General features: G+C 39.7%; 1 protein-coding gene across 3 annotated transcripts in view; it reads right to left on the reverse strand.

The window, feature by feature from the left end:
• PHF20 (PHD finger protein 20) overlaps window positions 1–22,160 on the reverse strand; it is a 152,043-nt gene that overhangs the window by 53,649 nt on the left and 76,234 nt on the right. For all 3 annotated transcript variants that reach the window (XM_058562789.1, XM_058562788.1, XM_058562786.1), the window contains one exon: window positions 1,194–1,472. In XM_058562789.1, coding sequence (XP_058418772.1) covers window positions 1,194–1,472 — 279 coding nt within the window. The remainder of the gene's footprint in view (window positions 1–1,193; window positions 1,473–22,160) is intronic.

Here is a 22,160-nt window from a genome sequence, read left to right on the forward strand (position 1 = left end):
AGTGTAAAATACATACTGGATTTTAAAGGCTTAGTACAAGACAAAGAATATAAAATAGCTCACTAGAAATTTTTATACTGATTACATGCTGAAATGCTAGTATTTTTGGATATATTGAGTTAATAAAATATATTATTTAAAGTAATTTCACCTGTTTCTTTTTACATTTTAAAATGTGGCTACTAGAAAAAGTTACATGTGGCTCACGTTGTATTTCTAAAGGATAATGCAGCACATATGACTATGACAAACTCCACGTGGACATTGACACATTACGTCTTCACAGCACAGCTGAGGACTGATCTCTCATAGGGTCAGAGATCACCTTAGTCTGCATAGTCCTGCCCCAATGTCCTGAAACCTGACTTTATATTTCCTTAGGAATACTGTCAGATGCCTCATAAGTTCCATATACCATCTAATACCAATTTATTTTAAGGGAAAAGCTATAAGCCAAAAAATACATAGTGATGTTACTATTTCAGGTAAAGAAAAAAAAAAAGCTGGGAAGCTTGTAGAATTTATCAAAAACTCATTAATTCTTCTGAAATTCTCCAGAAACAAGTAATTTTTCAGCTTCTGTAAGTTTTAGAAGAAATCTCCAAAAAGGTTCTCTGTCTATACTAGAACATGAACGTGAGATTTTATGATAATCCTTACTACCGCCATTGTAGTTTCTATGCAAAATAAACAGTGCTGTTAGGAATATCTTCAGTGGTAATTATGATGAAATCAGCCTCAAATTTGAACCTCACAGGAAAATCACATCTTACCTTTTAGTTGTTTTGTTCTTTTGTCCTGCTAGCGGGGATGGGGCATAGGTTTGGAGGATGGGATGACTTCACCATGCTGTTCTGAGCATGTGTTCTGCTGGCTTCTGAAGGAGCTCCCTTTTCCTTGACTGTCCTCACTTCATACTAGGAGCACCAAGGCCCTCAAAGGCTAAGTAACTTTCTCAAGGTAACTTGAGCAGCAAGAGGCCGAGGTAAGAATGATAGGTATTTCTACTTCCTCTAGGAGGGCCATAGCTCCATGATGCAACTCCTGAGGATCACTTATCATTTTCAATCTTTTAGGATTCAACTGGACGAGACCAACCTAACAGCTGTTCTCTGTGTCAGAAACGTAAGCACTGTGACCTGAGCAGTAGAGACCTCCAGGATACAGATACAACACAGAACTAAAATACTTACTTGGGGAACTGGCAGAGACTCGCTTCCTGGTCAGGCTCTCCTGGCTGGCCTTGTCTGAAGCTGAAGAGCCCCTCGTCTGGACATGTCTCTTTCCTGGGCTCTCCTCTGGCTCTGGTGACTTCTCCATTCCGTGGAAATACTTCATGTGATAGTGCAACAGTTTGGCTTTGCGGAAAAATTTTAAACAATCCAGAACCTTGCACCTAAATTTGTGGTCTAGGTCGACAGTTGGTGCTTTAGATGTCACAAAGTCATCTGTTTTCTTAAAAGTATTTGTTACTGAAAAAACAAAAACAAAGATCCCTTGTGACTATCCTAGTTATTATAGTACATGCATTAATACAAGTCAATAGAAAGTGAAAGAGTAGCACGCATATGCAGCTGCAGACATCAATCAGACTGCCATTACCTCCCAAGATTACTATCTGGAGAGAATGATACAACTTCAGGGTAAATAACAGAGACTCAACTATCATTCATCTTTTGAAAGACTAGATCAGCATGTTTTTTTGTTGTTGCTGTTGCTGCTGTTGTTTTTAAAAGCAGCCATATCATATAAGTTCTCAGGGTTTCAGACTTTGGGGGAAGAACAGGGGAAAATCCTTAAAAAGTCAGGGATTCCAACCCAGCACTTATCATTCATGAGTTGGACCAGATTCAGACTTACCACCATCCTTATACCTGTCTGTGAGGATAAGTAGGGAGTATCCTGGTGGGATCTCTTTATGAAACCTAAGGGATCTTACAACAGCTTTTGCACAAGCAGAGGGTAACTGTTACAAAGGTTTTAGCATTGAGTTTTTGAGATTTCACACCATGTACTTTCATCAAAAGAACTCAGAGACTGTAAGGAAAAAAAAACTGAATGGAGCTGGAAGGCATGAGAACTCAGAAGACTGATCAAATTCAAAGGAACAAAAAAAGTTTGAGCCCAAAACCAAATAAACAGAAGGCAATGGTCTGTCATGCATTAATGACAAAAAGGAAAGCTGTCACAAGGACTTCACCTATGTTAGAAACTGAGTTTATTGAAGACTCCCTTCACAATGCCCTCACCCCAGTGAGAGTAATCACCTTAAACTCAAGTCACTCCTACTCTACACATTAGGTCACCCAAGATTATCCTTTCTTTACTGAACCAAATTTTTCCTAAATGAGATGATACAATTCTGATGCAATTTCCATCAGAAGCAGATAGCATGCTGAACTTTTGGTAAATATTATGGATACTTTTTCAAGTACCATTCCATAATCAAAAGGAATAAAAAAAATTCTTAAACTCAACCTAAATCATACTCTACATTTCAAAATCAGCACCAGGGTATGATTGTGAAACTGGTAGGCTTGATGATCTGATGGATGCTGTTATACAGGCAATGTAAACAAGTAAAAAATTACACATATACACACTCCAAAGCAGAACGCCTTAAAATCACTTTCTAGGGGCCGGCCCAGTGGTGCAAGCGGTTAAATGCACGCGCTCCGCTGCGGCGGCCCGGGGTTTCCCGGTTCGGATCCCGGGCCCGCACCGATGCACCACTTGTCAAGCCATGCTGTGGCAGCATCCCATATAAAGTAGAGGAAGGTGGGCACTGATGTTAGCCCAGGGCCAATCTTCCTCAGCAAAAAAAAGAGGAGGATTGGCATCAGATGTTAGCTCAGGGCTGATCTTCCTCACCAAAAAAAAACAAAAAAATAAAATCACTTTCTATCCATGACAAGAGATATAAGAAAGAGGCTCAAATCAGTTAAGAGAGCAGTTAAGAGAAAAAAAGTAACATGAAGTAAAATGGAATACATACTTCTTAGATAAGGAGTTGTACAAGAAAAGCATGTCAGTGGAGAAATTCAAAACTCAAACTTTCAATATATCCCACAATTCTTTCTTAAAACAAAATACAAATGGTTTCCCTGGAATTTTTGAACCATATAAATTGGCCATTTTTGTAGGTTAAGAAAGGTTAAATACTGGTCATTTCATATGGTTCGATCTAATAATTCCTTTTCCATATGACAGACAGTCTTTCAAAAGTCATTGCAGACAACTCCACCTACCACTGTGTGAACAAAGCTAAGTTGCGAGGTCAGGGAACATCAACACTGACTGCCACCACTTAAGGACTGCAGCAGTCAAGTTCAGCTACAGTAAACTCCGTCATCCTTTGGTTGGTGTTTAAAGCCCTGGTTTGTGATAAACTTATTTATAAGGGAAAAGAAGAATCTAAAATACAAGCATCCTTGAATAAAAAGAAAAAATTTAAGAGTTGAAAATAATGAGAACTTTGAACCAATTCCATGAAGAATTACCATTCTCTCTATTCAAAAACTTTGCACTCTTGTGTACACACACACAAGGCATAAGCAAAGACAGGGTAGTGGTTAAAAATGTGGGCTCTTCAGGGCCGGCCCCGTGGCTTAGCGGTTAAGTGCACACGCTCCGCTGCTGGCGGCCCGGGTTTGGATCCCTGGTGCGCACCGACGCACCGATTGTCCGGCCATGCTGAGGCCGCGTCCCACGTGCAGCAACTAGAGGGATGTGCAGCTATGATATACAACTACATACTGGGACTTTGGTGGAAAAATAAATAAATAAATAAAATTATTAAAAAAAAAAAATTGTGAGCTCTTCAGCTGAACAGCCTGATTCAAATCCTGGCTCCTCTACTTATTCCTCCCGTCTCAGATTCCTTATGCGCAGGGTAGAGATAATAATGGCAACAACTTCATTGAGTTGCGAGAATTATATAAATTATATGCAAAGAGCCTAGAAAGTGTCTCTGGCATGTAACAAGCGCTCAATAAATACTGGCTCTTACTACAGTATCATTTTGGACTTATGAACAAATGAGACTTATGAACAGCCTTTCAGGCATTAACCTGCTTATAAGCAGAAGAGCAGAAGTCCCCACCACCCCCAGCCTCACTGCACGCTCATGCCAGAGGCAGTATGGCATAATGGCAACAGCCCAACTTTATTTTATTTTACTTTATTTTGTGAGGAAGATCAGCCCTGAGCTAACATCCATGCCAATCCTCCTCCCTTTTTGCTGAGGAAGACCGGCTCTGAGCTAACATCTATTGCCAATCCTCCTCCTTTTTTTTCCCCTAAAGCCCCAGTAGATAGTTGTATGTCATAGCTGCACATCTTTCTAGTTGCTGTTTGTGGGACGCGGCCTCAGAATGGCCGGAGAAGCAGTGTGTCGGTGCGTGCCTGGGATCCGAACCCTGGCCACCAGTAGTGGAGCGGCTGCACTTAACCGCTAAGCCATGGGGCCGGCCCCAAGAAACAGCCCAACTTTAAATCCCAGCTGTACCCTTCATTACCTGTATAAATAAGCTATGCATGTCTTTTAACTATTCTGATTATCCAGTTTCTCATCTATAAAAGGGAATAATATCACCTATTTCAAAGAGTTGGAGAGAGGGCTATAGCTAATATATGTGTCTGGCAAAAAGCAGGCCATTTCAGATACAAAATACATCTTGGTAAACAGGCTTATTCATTTATGGCACATGCCTGGGAACAGCTATTATAATTATCAACCAAGGTGAACCACTCTTCGGACCAGCCCTCATCAGCTCTGGCTGGGAGAAACATCACTCTATATAAGCACTTAGTTTTGTCTACATCCTTCCAAAAATGTGAAATCCAAAACCAACCACAAGATTGTTAGTATGGCTATTCAGTGGGGATTTTACCCCCACCTTTCAGGATATTTTACTTTTACTAATGTAGCCAAAGATTTTTTTTTTTTAATAATCACATTATATGGTGCTGGATAGCACCAATCTTCGTCCACCCAAATTCTAAACTTGGCGTTGTCCATCTTTTTAAAATATGAATTAAAGTACGTTTTTGTTTTCCCCAAATAGTTTTGTCAAACTATATGTTAGAAGTTACATTTATACCTAATAAACTCCATCTATTTTAGTCCAAGAATTTCATAATTCTTGATTCTGTAATCCTATACATTCTTAGGTTTTTATCCAAGTTATTGAAAAGATATCCGGTAGGACAGCCTTTGGAATAGCCTTCAGGCTGACACCAATCAATTAGTCTACACTTTCTGGGTAGAGTTGCCTTAGCCAATTCAATTTCATCTATGCAGACTACCAAGGAGCTCATACATCTATCTCCTTGTTGTCCATAGATAGATTTCAGGAGAGATATGGTCAAACTATCTATTGAAATAAAGAAATGTCTGGTCTCATGGTGCTATAGACTGAATGTCTGTGCCCCCCAAAATTCATATGTTGAAATCTAATCCCCAATGTAATGGTATTTGGAGGTAAGTCTTTTGGGAAGTGATTGGGTCATGAAGGCAGAGCCCTCATGAATGGGACTAGTGCCCTTACAAAAGAGACCTCAGAGGGGCCGGCCCGGTGGCGCAAGCGGTTGGGTGCGCGCGCTCCGCTGCGGCGGCCCGGGGTTCGCTGGTTCGGATCCCGGGCGCGCACCGACGCACTGCTTGGTAAGCCATGCTGTGGCGGCGTCCCATATAAAGTGGAGGAAGATGGGCACTGATGTTAGCCCAGGGCCGTCTTCCTCAGCAAAAAAAAGAGGAGGATTGGCGGATGTTAGCTCAGGGCTGATCTCCTCACAAAAAAAAAATAAATAAAAAAAAAATAAAAAAAAAAAAGAGACCTCAGAGAGCTCCCTTGCCCCTTCCACTCTGTGAGGTTACAGTGAGAAGATGGTCATCTATAAACTAGAAGGTGGGTCCTCACCAACACTGAATCTGTTGGAGCCTTGATCTTGGACTTCTCAGCCTCCAGAATTGTGAGAAATAAACTTCTGTTGTTTATAAGCTACCCAGTCTATGGTATCCTGTTATAGCAGCCCGAACAGACTAAGACAGTCTACCAATGCAGTAAGCCTCTCAAAAGGATATAAGTGTAGTTTGGCAGGATTAAATCTCCTCTTGCCAAAAACAAAATCCTTGATTCCTCACAGCTAAGCAGAAGGTGGGAGCAGCTGGACCTCCAAAGGTGAGCAAGTTTGGCACTCAGGTGGGCCACCTGCCTCTGAGAGGCAGTACTAGGATCACAGAGGCTCAGGTGAGCAGAGGAACTCCTGAGGAGAGAAGACACTGCCAGGGGTCACTGTCACAAAGCCTCTGGCCAAACCAAGAGCTTTTTTCCAGTTGGCAATATTAATAAGACAAAATAAGTTGCTGGATTTTGTCTGAAAAAGTAAACATCAAAAGAAGAAGAGATTTGTGCATTATGAATCTTCAACCATGGAAGTTCCTGAAGTAAGATTCCCCCATAAACTCAACTCAGTGAAGTATAAATCACTGATATACAAACAAAGCCCTTCTGATCAGAAGCCTGTCGGTAATCTACCTCACACTGTCTGGAAAAAACAATCAACACAAGTATCAGGGTGAGGGAAGCAGCAAATAGGGTATAAATCAGTTATGGATAATAGCCTGTGACAAAATCTGATAAATTACACAATTAACTATAATTTGAGACACACAAAACAAAAAGTAGATTAAAAATATTACATAGTAATAAAGTAATGTTTGTGCTTTTTAATGATGAGAAAATATTTAGGGTATGTTAAATTAAAATAAAACAACAGCAAAAAAGATATTTAAACACCCAAAATGTAAGTAACTCTTCCTTTTCTTACAAACTGCACTACTTTATTTTTGAACCCAACAAATTTTTAAAGATATGAAAAATTTTCCAGACTTCACAATTTTATCCTAATCTTCCCATATGAAAGCGAAAACAAGGCCTCTGTGTGCACAATGAAGGCTACAGCTCAGCCAGTGTAGGCCATGTGGTTCCCTCCGCTTGGCACACCTCTCCTACATGCAAACCAAACCCTACTCATCCTTCAAATGCCACCTCCTTGCACAATGCTTTCTTCTTGGTCTCTCAGTAGAAAAGATTCTGTCCTGTCTTCTCTGAATTCCCATAAGTACGTCACGGAAAATAAATCTTGTATTATCTGTCCCTTTCTAATGTATTTTATATATACGTATATAAAATATACGTATTATAATGGTTCTGTTCATTCCTTATTCTAAAATACCGAAATAAGGAATGTGCTCCATTCTCTACTTCTCTTACATTACCTATCTTAGTGTGCTACTACATCAAACACAAGAATGAGCCTCTCCAAGACTGTCTCCTAATCATCAATGTGAATAAAATACCTATTTCACAAGGCTCCTACATGTTTCCATGAGGTAATAGAAGAGAAAACCCATTATTAACTGCAACCGGTTACTTGAACATTAGTTGTCTTCACGGTTCTCAATGACCTGATAGTTATTTGCTTAAAACAAAGTAATGCATAATCCCAACCAGGGGTCCATGTATCAGTGGCACAACCTGCAAAATTTTAACATCTAATTGCCCCACTTTATTAATCAAACACTAAAGTATTAATAGTAGTTAATAAAAGCACAATAGGAAAAATAAAATGATGCAACCAGCAAAAATGTTTTACATTTTAAAAGGAAAATTAAAAACCGATAAGCACAGCATAACTATACTCAAGAGAACCCACAGAAGAAATCTTATGAGCAAAACATAAAATTATCTATAAGAATAATATATCAAATATATTATTTTTCAAAATTCTAAGAATGTAAACAATGGCAATCTTTTGGTTATGAGATTTCAAGTAAAAAGTCAGTTTTTCCTACTTTTCCATATTTTCTAATATGTTATAATAGCCATATTATTTTCACAGTAGAAAGAACAACACAACTCTTTAATATTTTTACATTATACTCCTCCCCAGAACAGAAACATGGTGATGGAAGCACGGTCAAGAAACTAGGAGAGCCGCTGGTTGCCAAAAGGGCCTGCTGGGCCACAGTCTACGTAAATCTCAAGTCTCACACACAGGTATGTATTTGCCAATGAAAGGACAGTCCATTTGGAACATATAAGATTGATGGTACCAGCTTAGTGACATCATCCACTCTTGGTCCTTGACAACATGGGAGCAATTACTAGGAGACAGAGGGCAGAAAATACGTAAATTAAATCCTTGAGGGAACCTGGTTCAAAAGCTAAGGGTAACTGAATTACCCTAGGGGCAGACGGTAAACTACTGATACCAATTTATTCCCATTTTAGAAAGTAGTATGGAAATCAATATTTGCAAGTACAGTCATGCATCACTTAACAATGGGGTTACATTTAGAGAAATGAGACATTAGGTGATTTCATTGTATGAACACCATAGAGTGTACTTACACAAACCTAGATGGTATAGCCTACTACACACCTAGGCTATATGGTACTAATCTTATGGGACCACCGTTGTATATGTGGTCCATCAATGACAGAAACATCATTATGCAGCGCATGACTGTAGTCACTAGAATTACAATTTAAGTGCCCTGTGCTCTTTCTCATGTTTAACAGATTTTTGTTTGTAGGAATCAAGACAAAGCATAGCACTCTTTCCTGGGCTCCCAAGCCCAAAATCCCAAGAGTCACCCTTTGCTATTGTCTCTCCCAAATTACTACTACGCATTGGTATATGCAGAGAAAAATAGTCCACAGAATTTGAATTTGCTTCTAATAACCATAACTCTACTAAAGAATATTTTCTTTACTTTTTTGGGGGGCCAGGGGGATAGACTATCAGATTCTGCTAATAATCCCTGCCTCCTGGTCTTCACACCCATGTGTAATCTCCTCCCCTCCAGTGTGGTCAGGACCTGTAACTTGCTTCTAACAGAATATGGCAAAAGTGACAATAAGTCACTTTCATGATTATGTTACATAAGATTGTAATGTCCGTCTTACTAGTAGTCGCTCTCCCTTGCTGGCTTAATGAAAGAAGCTGCTATGCTGTGAGCTACTCTATGGAAAGGCCCATGTGGCAAGGAACTGAGAATGCCAGCAAAACACTGTGGCCCTCAGTCTGATAGGCTGGAAGCAGATCCTTCCCCAGTAGAGTTTTCAGATGAGAATGCAGCCCTGGCCAACCCCTTGATTGCAGCCTTGCAGAGGACCCAGTTAAGTTGTGCCTGGACTCCTCACCCACAGAAACTGTGAGAAAATAAATGTGTTGTTTTAAGCCACTATGCTCGTGGCAATATTGTTACACAGCAATAGATAATGTAGAGTAGGATCAGCAGTGCCCTCATCTCCTGTATACTTGGGTAAGGCTTTACACTCTCCCTTTCACAATAAGCATACGTTACTTTTATACTAAAAAAAGTTTTTAAACTATGTTTTCTGAAATGTGGCTTAGAAATAAATGCCCTGTTTAACCCATTTTTTGTATACCCATTGCCAGTATCTCAAACCTCACACGACTCTGATAGTTGTATTCAGTCTGGTTGGCAATATGCAGTCCGGCATTCTAAGCCCATTCAATCTAAGTACCATCTTGCTTTCCAAACTCATCTCCTAGTAATCCACAATGACGTCTCAGCAGCTGCCCCAGCCAAATGCTGGCCCCAGCAACTGCTTCACACTCTCATAGCTCACACCTCTGCTCATGCTGTGCTCTCTCCCTGCCATCACTCCCTGGCTCAGCCAAGTCTTCACTTCCGTCCAGACCCAGCTCACTCCATGTGCAGGAAGGCATCCAGATGGCCCTGACTCTCAGGGACCACATGCTATCAATTCCTGGCACAAATGACTATCTGCTGCACCTCATCTTTAGCACCTCGGATCTGCTCCTGGACCCTGTTATTTGTCACTTCTCCAGCCAGAATATAAGGGCCACTTCTCACTGTCTTGCGTTCGCTCAGCAGCAACCCCAATACAGCCGGAATTCTTGTCAGCAATGACACCACATGACTCCAATAGTTTAATACTTTTTTGACATGTACTTCAAATACTATAATATATAAAACATTTTTCACATCTGTGAAGGAATAATTTTCTCAGCTTTGAAGCAACAAAAACCAATCAAAGAGAGACATGAAGAGATTTAAATATTCATAACAAGTCCAGTCAAATGCTTAGAATAAAAAAATAAATAACCAAATGTCCATAAATAGAGGAACAGTTAAATAAATTATGGGAAGTCTGTTTTATGTAATTCTAATCAGCCATTTAAAAGAATGAAGTAGCTCTGTATTTACTCATATGGATAATCTCCAGATATACTGTTAAGTGAAAACAGTTAGTTGTCCAGTACACACTGTATGACCCATGCATGGTTATAGCTGGGAAAAAAGACATTTATTACAAAAATGCATAGAAAGGAAACTAGAAGATAGAAATCAAACTTTTTTTGAAGAAGATTGTCCCGGAGCTAACATTTGTTGCCAATCTTCCTCCTTTTCTTTTTTTTTTCTTTTTTTCTCCCCAAAGCCCCAGTACATAGTTGTATATCCTAGTTGTAGGTCCTTCTGGTTCTTCTATGGGGGATGCTGCCTCATCATGGCTTGATGAGCAGTGAGTAGGTCTGCGCCCAGGATCCAAACTGGCTGGGCCACCGATGTGGAATGTGTAAACTTAACCACCACACCACCGGGCCAACCCTAAAATCAAACTATTGATAGTGGTTACCTCCGCAGAGGGGCTTGGGCTAGGAAGGCAGGTGGTAAAGAAGAACTTCCAAATTTTCTCTGTATACCCGAGGACCAAAGAGCACATCCAGCACTCAGGTCTTAGTTTCTAAATATAATTCTCCACTTAAAAGAAATCAGGGCCTTTTGGAGAAATAGCTGAATCCAGAGTTGGGTAAGTACAAGATGAGCTTGGAATATCTTGTTATGCCAGAAAGTAAAGAAGTGCTCAAAGAATGATGAAGACACAGAAACCAGTTTGAAGGGCTCCCACTGGCCAAATCTGGGACAATATGGGTATTAAAATAAATAGTGATAGAAACAGATTATAACCCATAGAACAAAATAAGAATCCATGAGTCCATGTGGATATAAATAAATAAAATAACAAAGAAGGGAAAGCTCTTTCTTACAACAGAATACAAACTAATAGATGTAGGAGGAATGATGAAAGTTAGAAATCATTTGGCAGTCATCAGAGTAAAAATTGTTTCAGGCAAGAAATAACAATGACAGGAAGATGGGAGCAGATGTTAGCCCAGGGCCAATCTTCCTCAGCGGGGAAAAAAAAAAAAAAAAGAGGAAGATTGGCAACATATGTTAGCTCAGGGCTAATCTTTCTTACCAAAAAAAAAAAAGAAAGAAATATCAATGGATGTTAAAATAGTAAATGAATGTTTAATGAAGAAAGAAGATATTTACATAGTTTCAAAGTATCCTCACAAGAAACTTATTAATTATAAAGAGAAAAACAATAGCTATACAGTGGAGAAAGCTGGCAGATAACACCTTAGCCAAGTGATCAAAGTTAACATCACCAACAAATGGGACAAACAGATATCATGTGCCTCCTAATAGAATGCACTTGAAAAGGACACATCACTTACGTGGTATTTCTGCTAAAAGTGAGTAACCTAAATCTAATCATGGGGATACATCGGAAAACCCCAACTGAGGGACACTATATTCTTCAGAAATGTCAAGGTCATGAAAGACAAAAGACTGAAGAATTGTTTCAGATGAAACAGACTAAAGAAACATGACAATTAAATCCAATGTGTCATCCTGGATTTGATCGTGACCAGAAAAAAAGTGTTTTTCCCACTTTTGCTATAAAGGACATTATTAAAGGAACTGATGAAGTATGAATAAGGTCCTGATTTTGATAATTATATTGTGGTAATGTAGGAGAACATCCTTGTTTTAAAGAAATATGCACTGAAGTATCTATGGGTAAAAGTCCGCAACTTATTTTCAAACAATTCAGAAAAAATACTTTAAAAAAATAGAGTAAAGTCAACATGGTGAACTGCTAACAACTGGGGAATCTGGTTGAAGGTATAAAGAAATTCTCTGTACTATTTCTGCAACTTTTTTATAAGTCTGAAATTATTTCAAAATAAAAACTTCTTAAAAATATACACAGGGAGGGGCTGGCCCAGTGGTGCAAGCGGTTAAATGCGCTCGCTCCGCTTTGGTGGCCCAGGGTTCACAGGTTCGGTTCCCAGGTGCGCACCAATGCACTGCTTGTCAAGCCATGCTATGGTGGCATCCCATATAAAGTAAAGGAAGATGGGCACGGATGTTAGCTCAGGGCCAATCTTCCTCAGCAAAAAAAGAGGAGGACTGGCATCGGATGTTAGCTCAGGGCTGATCTTCCTCACAAAAAAAATATATATATATGCAGGGAAAAATATATATATATATGCAGGGAAAAAAAATATATATGCAGGAAAAATACTTTGAGGCCACAGAATAGCCAAGTGGAAGGAGAGCAATTCTGCCAAGGCTATCCCCTAGTGTGCATCTCCACGCTTAGTCCTCACAGAAATCACTGAGCATTTATTCCACAAGATGGCAGAGCTGCCCCAAATGCCAGAGCTGTGTTTTGAGCAGCAAAGCCTGTCTTCTGCGCTGGAATGGATATGTTGCCTTCCCCAGCTCCTCCTCCTGCTGCCCAAGAGCCTCCTTCAAACTGATGTCTCAGATAGTGATTCCATCCCAGGTTAGAAATTTCAGGACTGGCACCAGCTCAGGACAGTAATCACTAAACAGTGACTAATGCAGCAGCATCCTGGCCTCCACGGGCTTTGCTGGATGTTTCTGATGATACTGTCCTCCTTTCTGCTTACTCACATAACACATTCCCGGTGAATAAGTTCTCAACAACTCTCCTGTCTCCCAGCAATCTTTCTGAATCGTCCTGTACTCACCACTAAGCCCATGTTCCAAAAGAAACACCAGGAACATCATTCAGTTTTCAGATCAACACATCTTCTCCCTTCAAATTAAAGAATCCCAAAGGCACCACTATGTCTGGAGTACTGACATCACTTGTACCACACACTGCTCTTGGCCACCCTACTAAGCCTCTTACTTGGAGCATACACACTGCTTTAATGAGTGCCCTCAAGGGCAGTGAGGGTTTTGCATCACATACTATGCAATTTCCCTAAAGGCAGGGACTGTGTTCACTTCACTTCACTTATATAGCACCCAGCATCTCATCAGATGGCGTTAGGCATTCAGTCGGACTATGGGAGTCACAGACTCTGTATCACCAGATCTTAGGAAGTGTGCAACTCTGGCTAAGGCACTCCGTCTTGCCAAGTACTAGGCTTTTTGCCTATAAAACAGGAAGAATTAACAGTGAAAAATTAGAACTAACTTAATGTCTTTCAGCAGGGTATAGTTACATAAGTTATGGAATATCCATACAATGAAATAAAGTGTACGTAATTGTGAAAGGAGATATGAACTGACATGGAAAAATACCATAAATGAAAATGGCAAGCCATTGAATAATATATAAGAATATGATTCCATTATTGTGGTTTTTAAAAGCTGTATATATATATGTACTTGTTTGTATATGCACAGAACCATGTCTGGAAGGATGAAAGGCCACATGCCAAATTGTATCGTGGTTCCTTCAGGAGTGAGAAGGCAATAGTAAGGGAGGACTTCTCACTTTTTTATTTTTTTTTTACTTGGTTTTAATTTTTCCTAGCGTGTACTGGTTTTGAAATTTATTTAAAAAAAAAAAAGCACCAAAATGACTCTTTATAATTTTTTAAATAAGGGTCCCAGCTGCCTTAATACTAAATAATAAAAAAAGAGTAGTTGTGAAAATTCATCAAGAACTAGTAGTTATAGAGAATTAGTATTCCTTAGTGTTCTGGCTGTGAAAAATCAAATTTCATTTAAAAATCAACATTAAACAGGGGCTGGCCCGGGGGCATAGTGGTTAAGTTCACACACTCCGCTACAGCGGCCTGGGATTCACGAGTTCGGATCCTCGGTGTGGACCTAAGCACCGCTCATCAAGCCATGCTGTGGCGGCATCCCACATACAAAACAGAGGAAGACTGGCACAGATGTTAGCTCAGGGACAATCTTCCTCAAGCAAAAAGAGGAAGATTGGCAACAGATCCTAGCTCAGAGCCAAGTCTCCTCACCAAAAAAATAAAATAAAATAAAAAAATCAACATTAAACAAAACTTTTCATTGCTATCTCCCTATGACTCAAAAATGATGACCATACTAAGTCTAAACAGTCTGGAATGATCTTAAGTTCCTACCATATTATGTTTTTCAATAAAGAAAATTAATGAGTAACTGATGTGATTTAACTTTTAATACCTTAGAAAACATATTAAAATACCTTTTCACATTAAGTTTCAAAACAGATTCTTTATTTAATCATATATGTTGATTTTTTTAAATCCCCAAATCCAATAGGAACCTTGGAAAAGGAATCACCGCATCAAAAAATACGACTTACTTGAAATTTTGTTTGGAAAAAGAGTTGTCAACGTTATGGTAGATCTAGAAATATTTAAGCTGGGCCATGAACAATCAATAATGCTATTTACTTGAAGTATCCAGGACAATCCATTCTTATAACTAAGTGTCCTCCTGAGGTCCAGGAGATAAATTATTCATCTTTGTGTGTTTTCCTAACCCCCTCCAGCTTTCCTCTCTCTTCCTCAAAGTTTTGGCACATAAGAAATGTGCAAGTCATTGTTGAATGAATGACCCAATGAATTAAATATTACCCACTACTTAACTGATGAAGTAACTTTTCCAATGGATCTATTTGCTCTGGCTGGGAATAAAAGGTATTCAATAGTGTGCTGAACGAAAGCCCAGAGGTGAGAGTGTACCTGCTATGCTTACAGGATAGCAAGGAGGCCACGTGGCTGGAGCAGAGTCAGTAGGAAGGACAGAGAGTGAGGAAAGATGAGGTTGGAGAGGTAACAGGTGGCCAGAAGAAGCAGGGCCACTAAAGGACAGTGTAAGGACCTGAAGCACTCACGACCAAAAGCCAACAGCGTTGGCATTTCTGAGCGGTGGGAGACATGAATGCTAGTTTTATTATTCTTATACTTTTCTGGATTTCTTTTCAAATTTATGAATATAAAAAAGCAAGTTGCCAAAAAGAATATACTGAATGAAGACAAGATCACTTCCATAAATGAGGTAAAATGTACCAATGAAACACCTGGCAAAGTTTGAATAAGGCCCTGATTTTGATAATTACATCATGGTGATGTAAGAGAACGTCCTTGTTTTTAGGATGTTATTTAGGTGTATTTACCTAAATAAACCCCGAAGTATTTAGGGGTAAAACTTATTTTCAAACAATTCAGAAAAAAAGAATTTAAAATACCTTAAGGCCACAGAATAGCTAAGTAGGAGGAAAGCAACCTTACCAACAGAGATTCAGGTGAACATTTCAGGGCTATCCCCTATCCTGCGAAGGAACCATTCTTGGTAGCTCCATAAACTCCTCAAAGCAGCTGACCTCAGTCTGGCACCAACTTCCCTGCTCAGCCTTCACTCACTTCAGGAAGCCTGCAATTAAGTCAGAAAGCACACCTGACAGTCTCAGAAAAGACCCTATGATCATGCTATTGATACTGCTCTGTCTCTATCTCCAAATGCCTAAGGGCTACTCATCCTTCAAGGCCCTGTGCAAGTACCACCTTCTTCCTCCCCTGCCTCCAAACCACCAACCCAAATATCACCTCCCAGGGCTGGCCCGGTGGCGTAGTGGTTAAGTTCGCACGCTCCGCTTCCGTGGCCCGGGGTTCATGAGTTCGGATCCCAGGTGCAGACCTGCACACCGCTTATCAAACCATGCTGTGGCGGCGTCCCATACAAAGTAGAGGAAGATGGGCACAGATGTTACCCCAGGGCCAATCTTCCTCAGTAAAAAAGAGGAGGATTGGCAACAGATGTTAGCTCAGGGCTAGTCTTTCTCACAAAAAATAAAAATAAGTAAATGAATACCCCCTCTCTCCCAGAGTCAGATCCAAATAGCATTTAATGAACACTAAGACCAGGAGCACCCCATTCATCATTGTAACTCAACAGCTAGCAGAGCTCCTGGGCATACAGTAAGGGCTCAACAAGTGAATCCTGAGTTCAACTTCCATGTGACAGACACACATTATCACTGTCAGTCTTCTCTCCTATAGTTTTATTTTAAGTATTTTTCAAGACACCACCTTACTTTCTCTCTTGTACTACAGGTACCTGCAGTCTTATCCATTCCTCTAACAGAAAGAACTAGAAGGACACTGACCAGATGTCTCATTCATCTCTTTAACCCCTAGAACAATGAATTCTCAACCAATTTTCCACCATAGTACATGCCTGATGGCAGAGCACGGACACCTACAACTTCCCAAACTACAATGGCTGCAACCCTACGACTCTCCTACTCAAGAAAGCATAGAGAACACAAGTGTATGAAATCTAAACTATTATAGGCATTGCACTAAATTGGACCTGGTTAATTTAAAATAAATCATTTGCAAAAACTATTATAGGCATTACCCTGAAACTAACCTGGTTAATTTATAAGTAAATCATTCGTAAACTTTTAATACTTTAGTGACAAATAACTTCCTATTCATTTTATAACCAACACCACATCAATACTCCTTCAGTTAGAATCACTGATCTAGAGCACATGGCAGTGTCCCATTTCTAACAGGTACTTAGTAAAAAAAAAAAAAAAAGAAAATTAGCTGAATAAGCCTGTACTACTTCTTTTTTTTTTTTGTGAGGAAGATCAGCCCTGAGCTAACATCCATGCCAATCCTCCTCTTTTTGCTGAGGAAGACTAGCTCTGAGCTAACATCCATGCCCATCTTCCTCCACTTTATGTGGCACACGGCCACAGCATGGCCTGACAAGCAGTGTGTCGGTGCACGCCCGGGATCCGAACCCAGGCCACCAGCAGCGGAGCCCAAGCACTTAACCGCTACGCCACAGGGCCGGCCCCAAGCCTGTAGAAAACAAGAGGTTTTCTCTCTTGTTTATTCTGTGGTTTATGTAGAATATTCACAAATGCAACAGCTTAGAAGAGTCCGGCACTTAGTAGGCACTTACTAAATATTTGTTGACTAAAATGTATAAATGGATTGCAGCCCATTTTCAAATAGCCCTGGTTATCTGCGAATGGCCAAATAGGCTGGGCCCAGATTTAGAGAATAATCTGAGATTTCTCAACTTCTAAGGGCATCTACTCTAATTTCTGTGTTACAGCATAAACAAATACCTACCCAAATAGAACAACTTCAACTGCATTCTTCTCTGGCTTTAAAGTCATCAAAGCAAATAGCTCAGAGCCTATTTCAAAGAAGGACAGTAATGGGTTCCATGACGCATTTATTCCTCCTAGCTCAAGCTCAAGGTAATCTCACCTCTACCATTACTATGAACTCTCTGAGAAATGGGCAAGTGCTTCATTTATTTGCAGTGGTTTCAAAATTACTGCCCAGAAAATCCTCTGTGCAACCTAAAGAGGCAAAAGAAGACATGAAATTTTATCATCATACTTTCCCAAGACTCACCTGTCCCATCCTCACTTAACCTTATTTCCATTCCTCCACAAACCAGAGACACAACTAAATTAAGTGACACATGACAGAAACTGTATGTGTGTGTGTTTTGAAAGACAGTCCGAGACCCCACAAAATATGTAAACTTTAAACAGCCACTGGATTTAGCCTCTAACCTAGTCTCCTCACTCATCTCATCTGCACAGCATATTTCCTAGTGGTGTAGAAACAATTCATTGCCAATTTGAAGTGACGTCTACCATAACACCACCCTTAAGAAAACATAATTAAGAGCTTAGTCTGCTGAGGTACAAGGGACATGGCTTTCATCTAAAGCTCTCCATGCCAAAACAGACAACTAAGTTCTGAGATAAAATTTCCACTTCATTTGTACATCAAGTCTAATCATTTTCCCTGTATGACAGAAACGTAGGCTGGGAGGACAGGAGCCCTGCCACTGAGAGGAGGCTCAGTAAGAAAAGGGAGATCCCTCGTACCCACAAGCCTGCAAGGCTGAGGCACAATACTCTGGACTCAGTGGGACAAAAGATCAACCCAAAAGCACCACGGATGAGCCAGGAGTGAATATTTGAGTACTTTCAGTTTACTATTTTCAAAGAGCTGCTCTGCTACAGCATTTATGTTAACTACATAGCATCTGGTCAAGACCAAAAAAAAAAACAAGAAAAAAATCCACCCCCCCCCCAAATTTAAATTATCCAAATAAAAGCATACAATTCTGTAGACACACAGTCATTGTGGTATAAAAGTCCTATAAATGGTCATATTAAAACAAAACTATTTGGGGCCGGCCCGGTGGCGCAAGCGGTTAAGCACGCACACTCCACTGCAGGGGCCCGGGGTTCACGGGTTTGGATCCCAGGCTCACACTTGTCAAGCCATGCTGTGGCGGTGTCCCATATACAATGGAGGAAGATGGGCACGGATGTTAGCCCAGGGCCAGTCTTCCTCAGCAAAAAGAGGAGGATTGGCAGATGTTAGCTCAGGGCCAATCTTCCCCACAAAAAAAAAAAAAAACTATTTAAGTGTCATTAACCTTTTAACAATGTAAAATTTTCTATTTATAATTTAAATTACTCTTAATATTTGGAATTTGCCTTTCCATAAGAAAGGCAAAGAATTTCAAATCTTATATTCATTGTTAATAAATTAGATTTATATTTAGTATAACACAAATGAGGATATAAATATATCAATTTCATGACAGCTAATATTAAATAAAACCACAAGTACGTAATATGAAAATATAAATCACTAAATATTCAACTGACTACCTTCTCTCCACTTGAAAGAGCCTAATAGGAGATATGCTACACTTTTGCTCATATTATTCACCCTGCAGGAATACCTGGCCCATCTGTTACTCATGAGACAGTGCTCTGCATCCATCAAGATTCAGCTTAGGGCCGGCCCCGTGGCTTAGCGGTTAAGTGCGCGGGCTCCGCTACTGGCGGCCCGAGTTCGGAACCCCAGGCGCACACCGACGCACTGCTTCTCCGGCCATGCTGAGGCCGAGTCCTACATACAGCAACTAGAAGGACATGCAACTATGACGTACAACTATCTACTGGGGCTTTGGGGGAAAAAAAAAGGAGGAGGATTGGCAATAGATGTTAGCTCAGAGCTGGTCTTCCTCAGCAAAAAAAGGAGGATTAGCATGGATGTTAGCTCAGGGCTGATCTTCCTCACCAAAAAAAAAAAGATTCAGCTTAAACGTCATGTCTCCCAAATTAAGATGGTCTTCAGGTAGACACTAAGTCTGACCGATCTCGTATCAATGATGCTTATTAGCACAGTGCCTACTACTTAGGAGGCTCACAAGACGCTCTCACTGAACTGAGCAAAAAAAAAAGATGTGCAACCAGAGCCTCCACATCCATGTTTATAGCGTCTCTTCTCACCTTTTATGCTCTAATTGCAGGAAGACAATTTCATTTAACCTTTACTATTTCCCTGAGTCTCTCCCTAAAAGAACTTGTCAGCACAGTCTTCTCCAGGGAACAATGGGCAACCCACAAATCTCCACAAGCTTATTCATTTTTCCTCTAGGCTCATACACACCCAAGAAGGTCTGCTTTGGGAACTACAGAGCCCGTACTCGCCACACACTGGGAAGGAAGAAGGTTATAGATCACTTGTGTTTACCAAAGGAACACATCCCAGATCCAGAACCACGTCATCAATAGAATTTCATGAGATTTGATTCCACAGTTCATTTCTCGCTAAATTCTCCAACAAGGCCATCACTTCCCCTAGATAAGTCTACCTTAGTCCAGAATTCAGTTGAGTCCAGAAGAGGGCTACCTTATAAGCCCTTAGGTCTTCACAGATATTTAGGAAATGTCAGAACATACCTACACTGATTCCCTTCTCCCCTACTCTACCCCTTTCAATTCTTGATAAATCAAATTTTATAAAATATACTTTTTAAAGATGAATGTTCATCAACAATCTTGGGGCATCAGCTATATGGGTAGGAGACATATTTTCATTTCATCAAAATGTTTAAAGAATGCAAGCTGGCCCGGTGGCATAGTGGTTAAGTTCACACGCTCCACTTTGGCGGCCTGGGATTCGCAGGTTCAGATCCCAGGTGCAGACCTACACACCACTCATTAAGCCATGCTGTGGTGGCATCCCACATACAAAATAGAGGAAGATTGGCACACATGTTAGCTCAGTGACAATCTTCCTCAAGCAAAAAGAGGAAGACTGGCAACAGATGTTAGCTCAGGGCCAATCTTCCTCACCAAAAAAAAAAAAAAATTAAAGGGTGGCTTATACTATAATTAAAATTATTTTTTAAAATATAAGGTTTATAATATAGAGAAATGTATATGTAATAATCTTGATTGTACACATATTATGGTCATAACGATATTTTTTAAATACTGAGGAAAAAAGAAGTAGATTTAATTTTTTTTGTTTTTTTGTTTTTTGGTGAAGAAGATTAGCCCTGAGCTAACATCCATTGCAAATCCTCCTCTTTTTTGCTGAGGAAGATGGGCACTGGTCTAACATCCATGCCCATCTTCCTCTAATTTATATGTGGGATGCCTGCCACAGCATGGCTTGATCAGTGGTGTGTAGGTCCGTGCCCAGGATCCGAACCCATGAACCCCGGGCCACCGAAGTGGAACACACAAACTTAACCAGTATGCCACTAGGCTAGCCCAAGATTTAAAAACTGTAATTTCAGTATTGTGAAATACAATAAATAAAAGTAAAGACAAGTAAATAAAAGTAAAGACCAAGAGAAAATATAGTAAAATGTATATTAAAAAAAGGATCAATATCAATAATATACAAAGAAAACCTCACAAATCAATAATAAAAACAAACAACCCAACAGGAAATAGGCAAAGAATATGAAAAGACAATTCACAGAAAAATAGATTAAAATATTCAATAAACACACAAAAACTGTTCAACCTCATTAAGAAAAAACACAACAAAAAATGAAATCTTGTTTCCAATGTTAACATAAATTAGAGAAAATTTAAAAAACGAATAATATCCAAAGATGGAAAGGCTATAAGGGGAAAAGTACTCTACAATACTCTTGGTCAAAATACAAAGTGGAGTGGTCTTTTTGGCAGGTGATTTGTCAATGCACTCCCTTGAGTCCAGCAATTATACTCATAGAAACTTATCCCATAGGGCTATGCACCAAGTGTTCAAAAATATATGTTCAAATAATACAACTGCAGCATTTTTTGAAATATTGATTGCTCAGAAATAATCTAAATGCCCATCAAAAGGGAAATGGTTAAATATATAATGGAACTTCTTACTAGACACTAATATTCAACCATTAAAAAGAATGAGGAAAATGTATTGACATGGATAGATCTCAAGAAATACTGTAAAAATAAATCGAGGAACAATAAACCTAGAATTAACACAATTACATTTAAAAATAAAATCTTAATTTCTTTCCTACCTAATTAAATGTATAGAAAAGGATCTGGAAAAAATCACAAACTAATAAGAGAAGTGTACCCAAGGGGAAAGAAGCAAGATACGGGAGGCTTTTCACTTTTACTCCTAATACCTCTATATTGTTTGGCTTTTTTATGATCAGTATATATTATTTTTATACTGCTTTATAAAAAACAAAATAAAAAATGAATACACATAAACACAAAAAGGTGGCTTAGATGTTCCTCACCTTAAAAGACAACGATCAAGATTTATTCATGGTCTGTACCATCTTAGACTCTGATCATTTACCATAAACATAACTTTATCAGAACTAGAAGTTTGGGGCCGGCGCCATGGCTTAGCGGTTAAGTGCGTGCACTCTGCTGCTGGCGGCCCGGGTTCGGATCCTGGGCGTGCACCGACGCACTTCTTCTCCCGCCATGCTGAGGCCACGTCCCACATACAGCAACTAGAAGGATGTGCAGCTATGACATACAACTATCTACTGGGGCTTTGGGGGAAAAAATAAATAAATAAATAAAATTATAAAAAAAAAAAAAGAAGAACTAGAAGTTTGCATTACCAATTATACCCAAATAGCTATTAATGCAACAAATAATCACTACTTGAGAGACAAAAATTCCTCTGTTTGGTCATGAATGTGT

Source organism: Diceros bicornis, chromosome 19 (assembly GCF_020826845.1).
Source record: "Diceros bicornis minor isolate mBicDic1 chromosome 19, mDicBic1.mat.cur, whole genome shotgun sequence".
Lineage (NCBI taxonomy): Eukaryota > Metazoa > Chordata > Mammalia > Perissodactyla > Rhinocerotidae > Diceros > Diceros bicornis.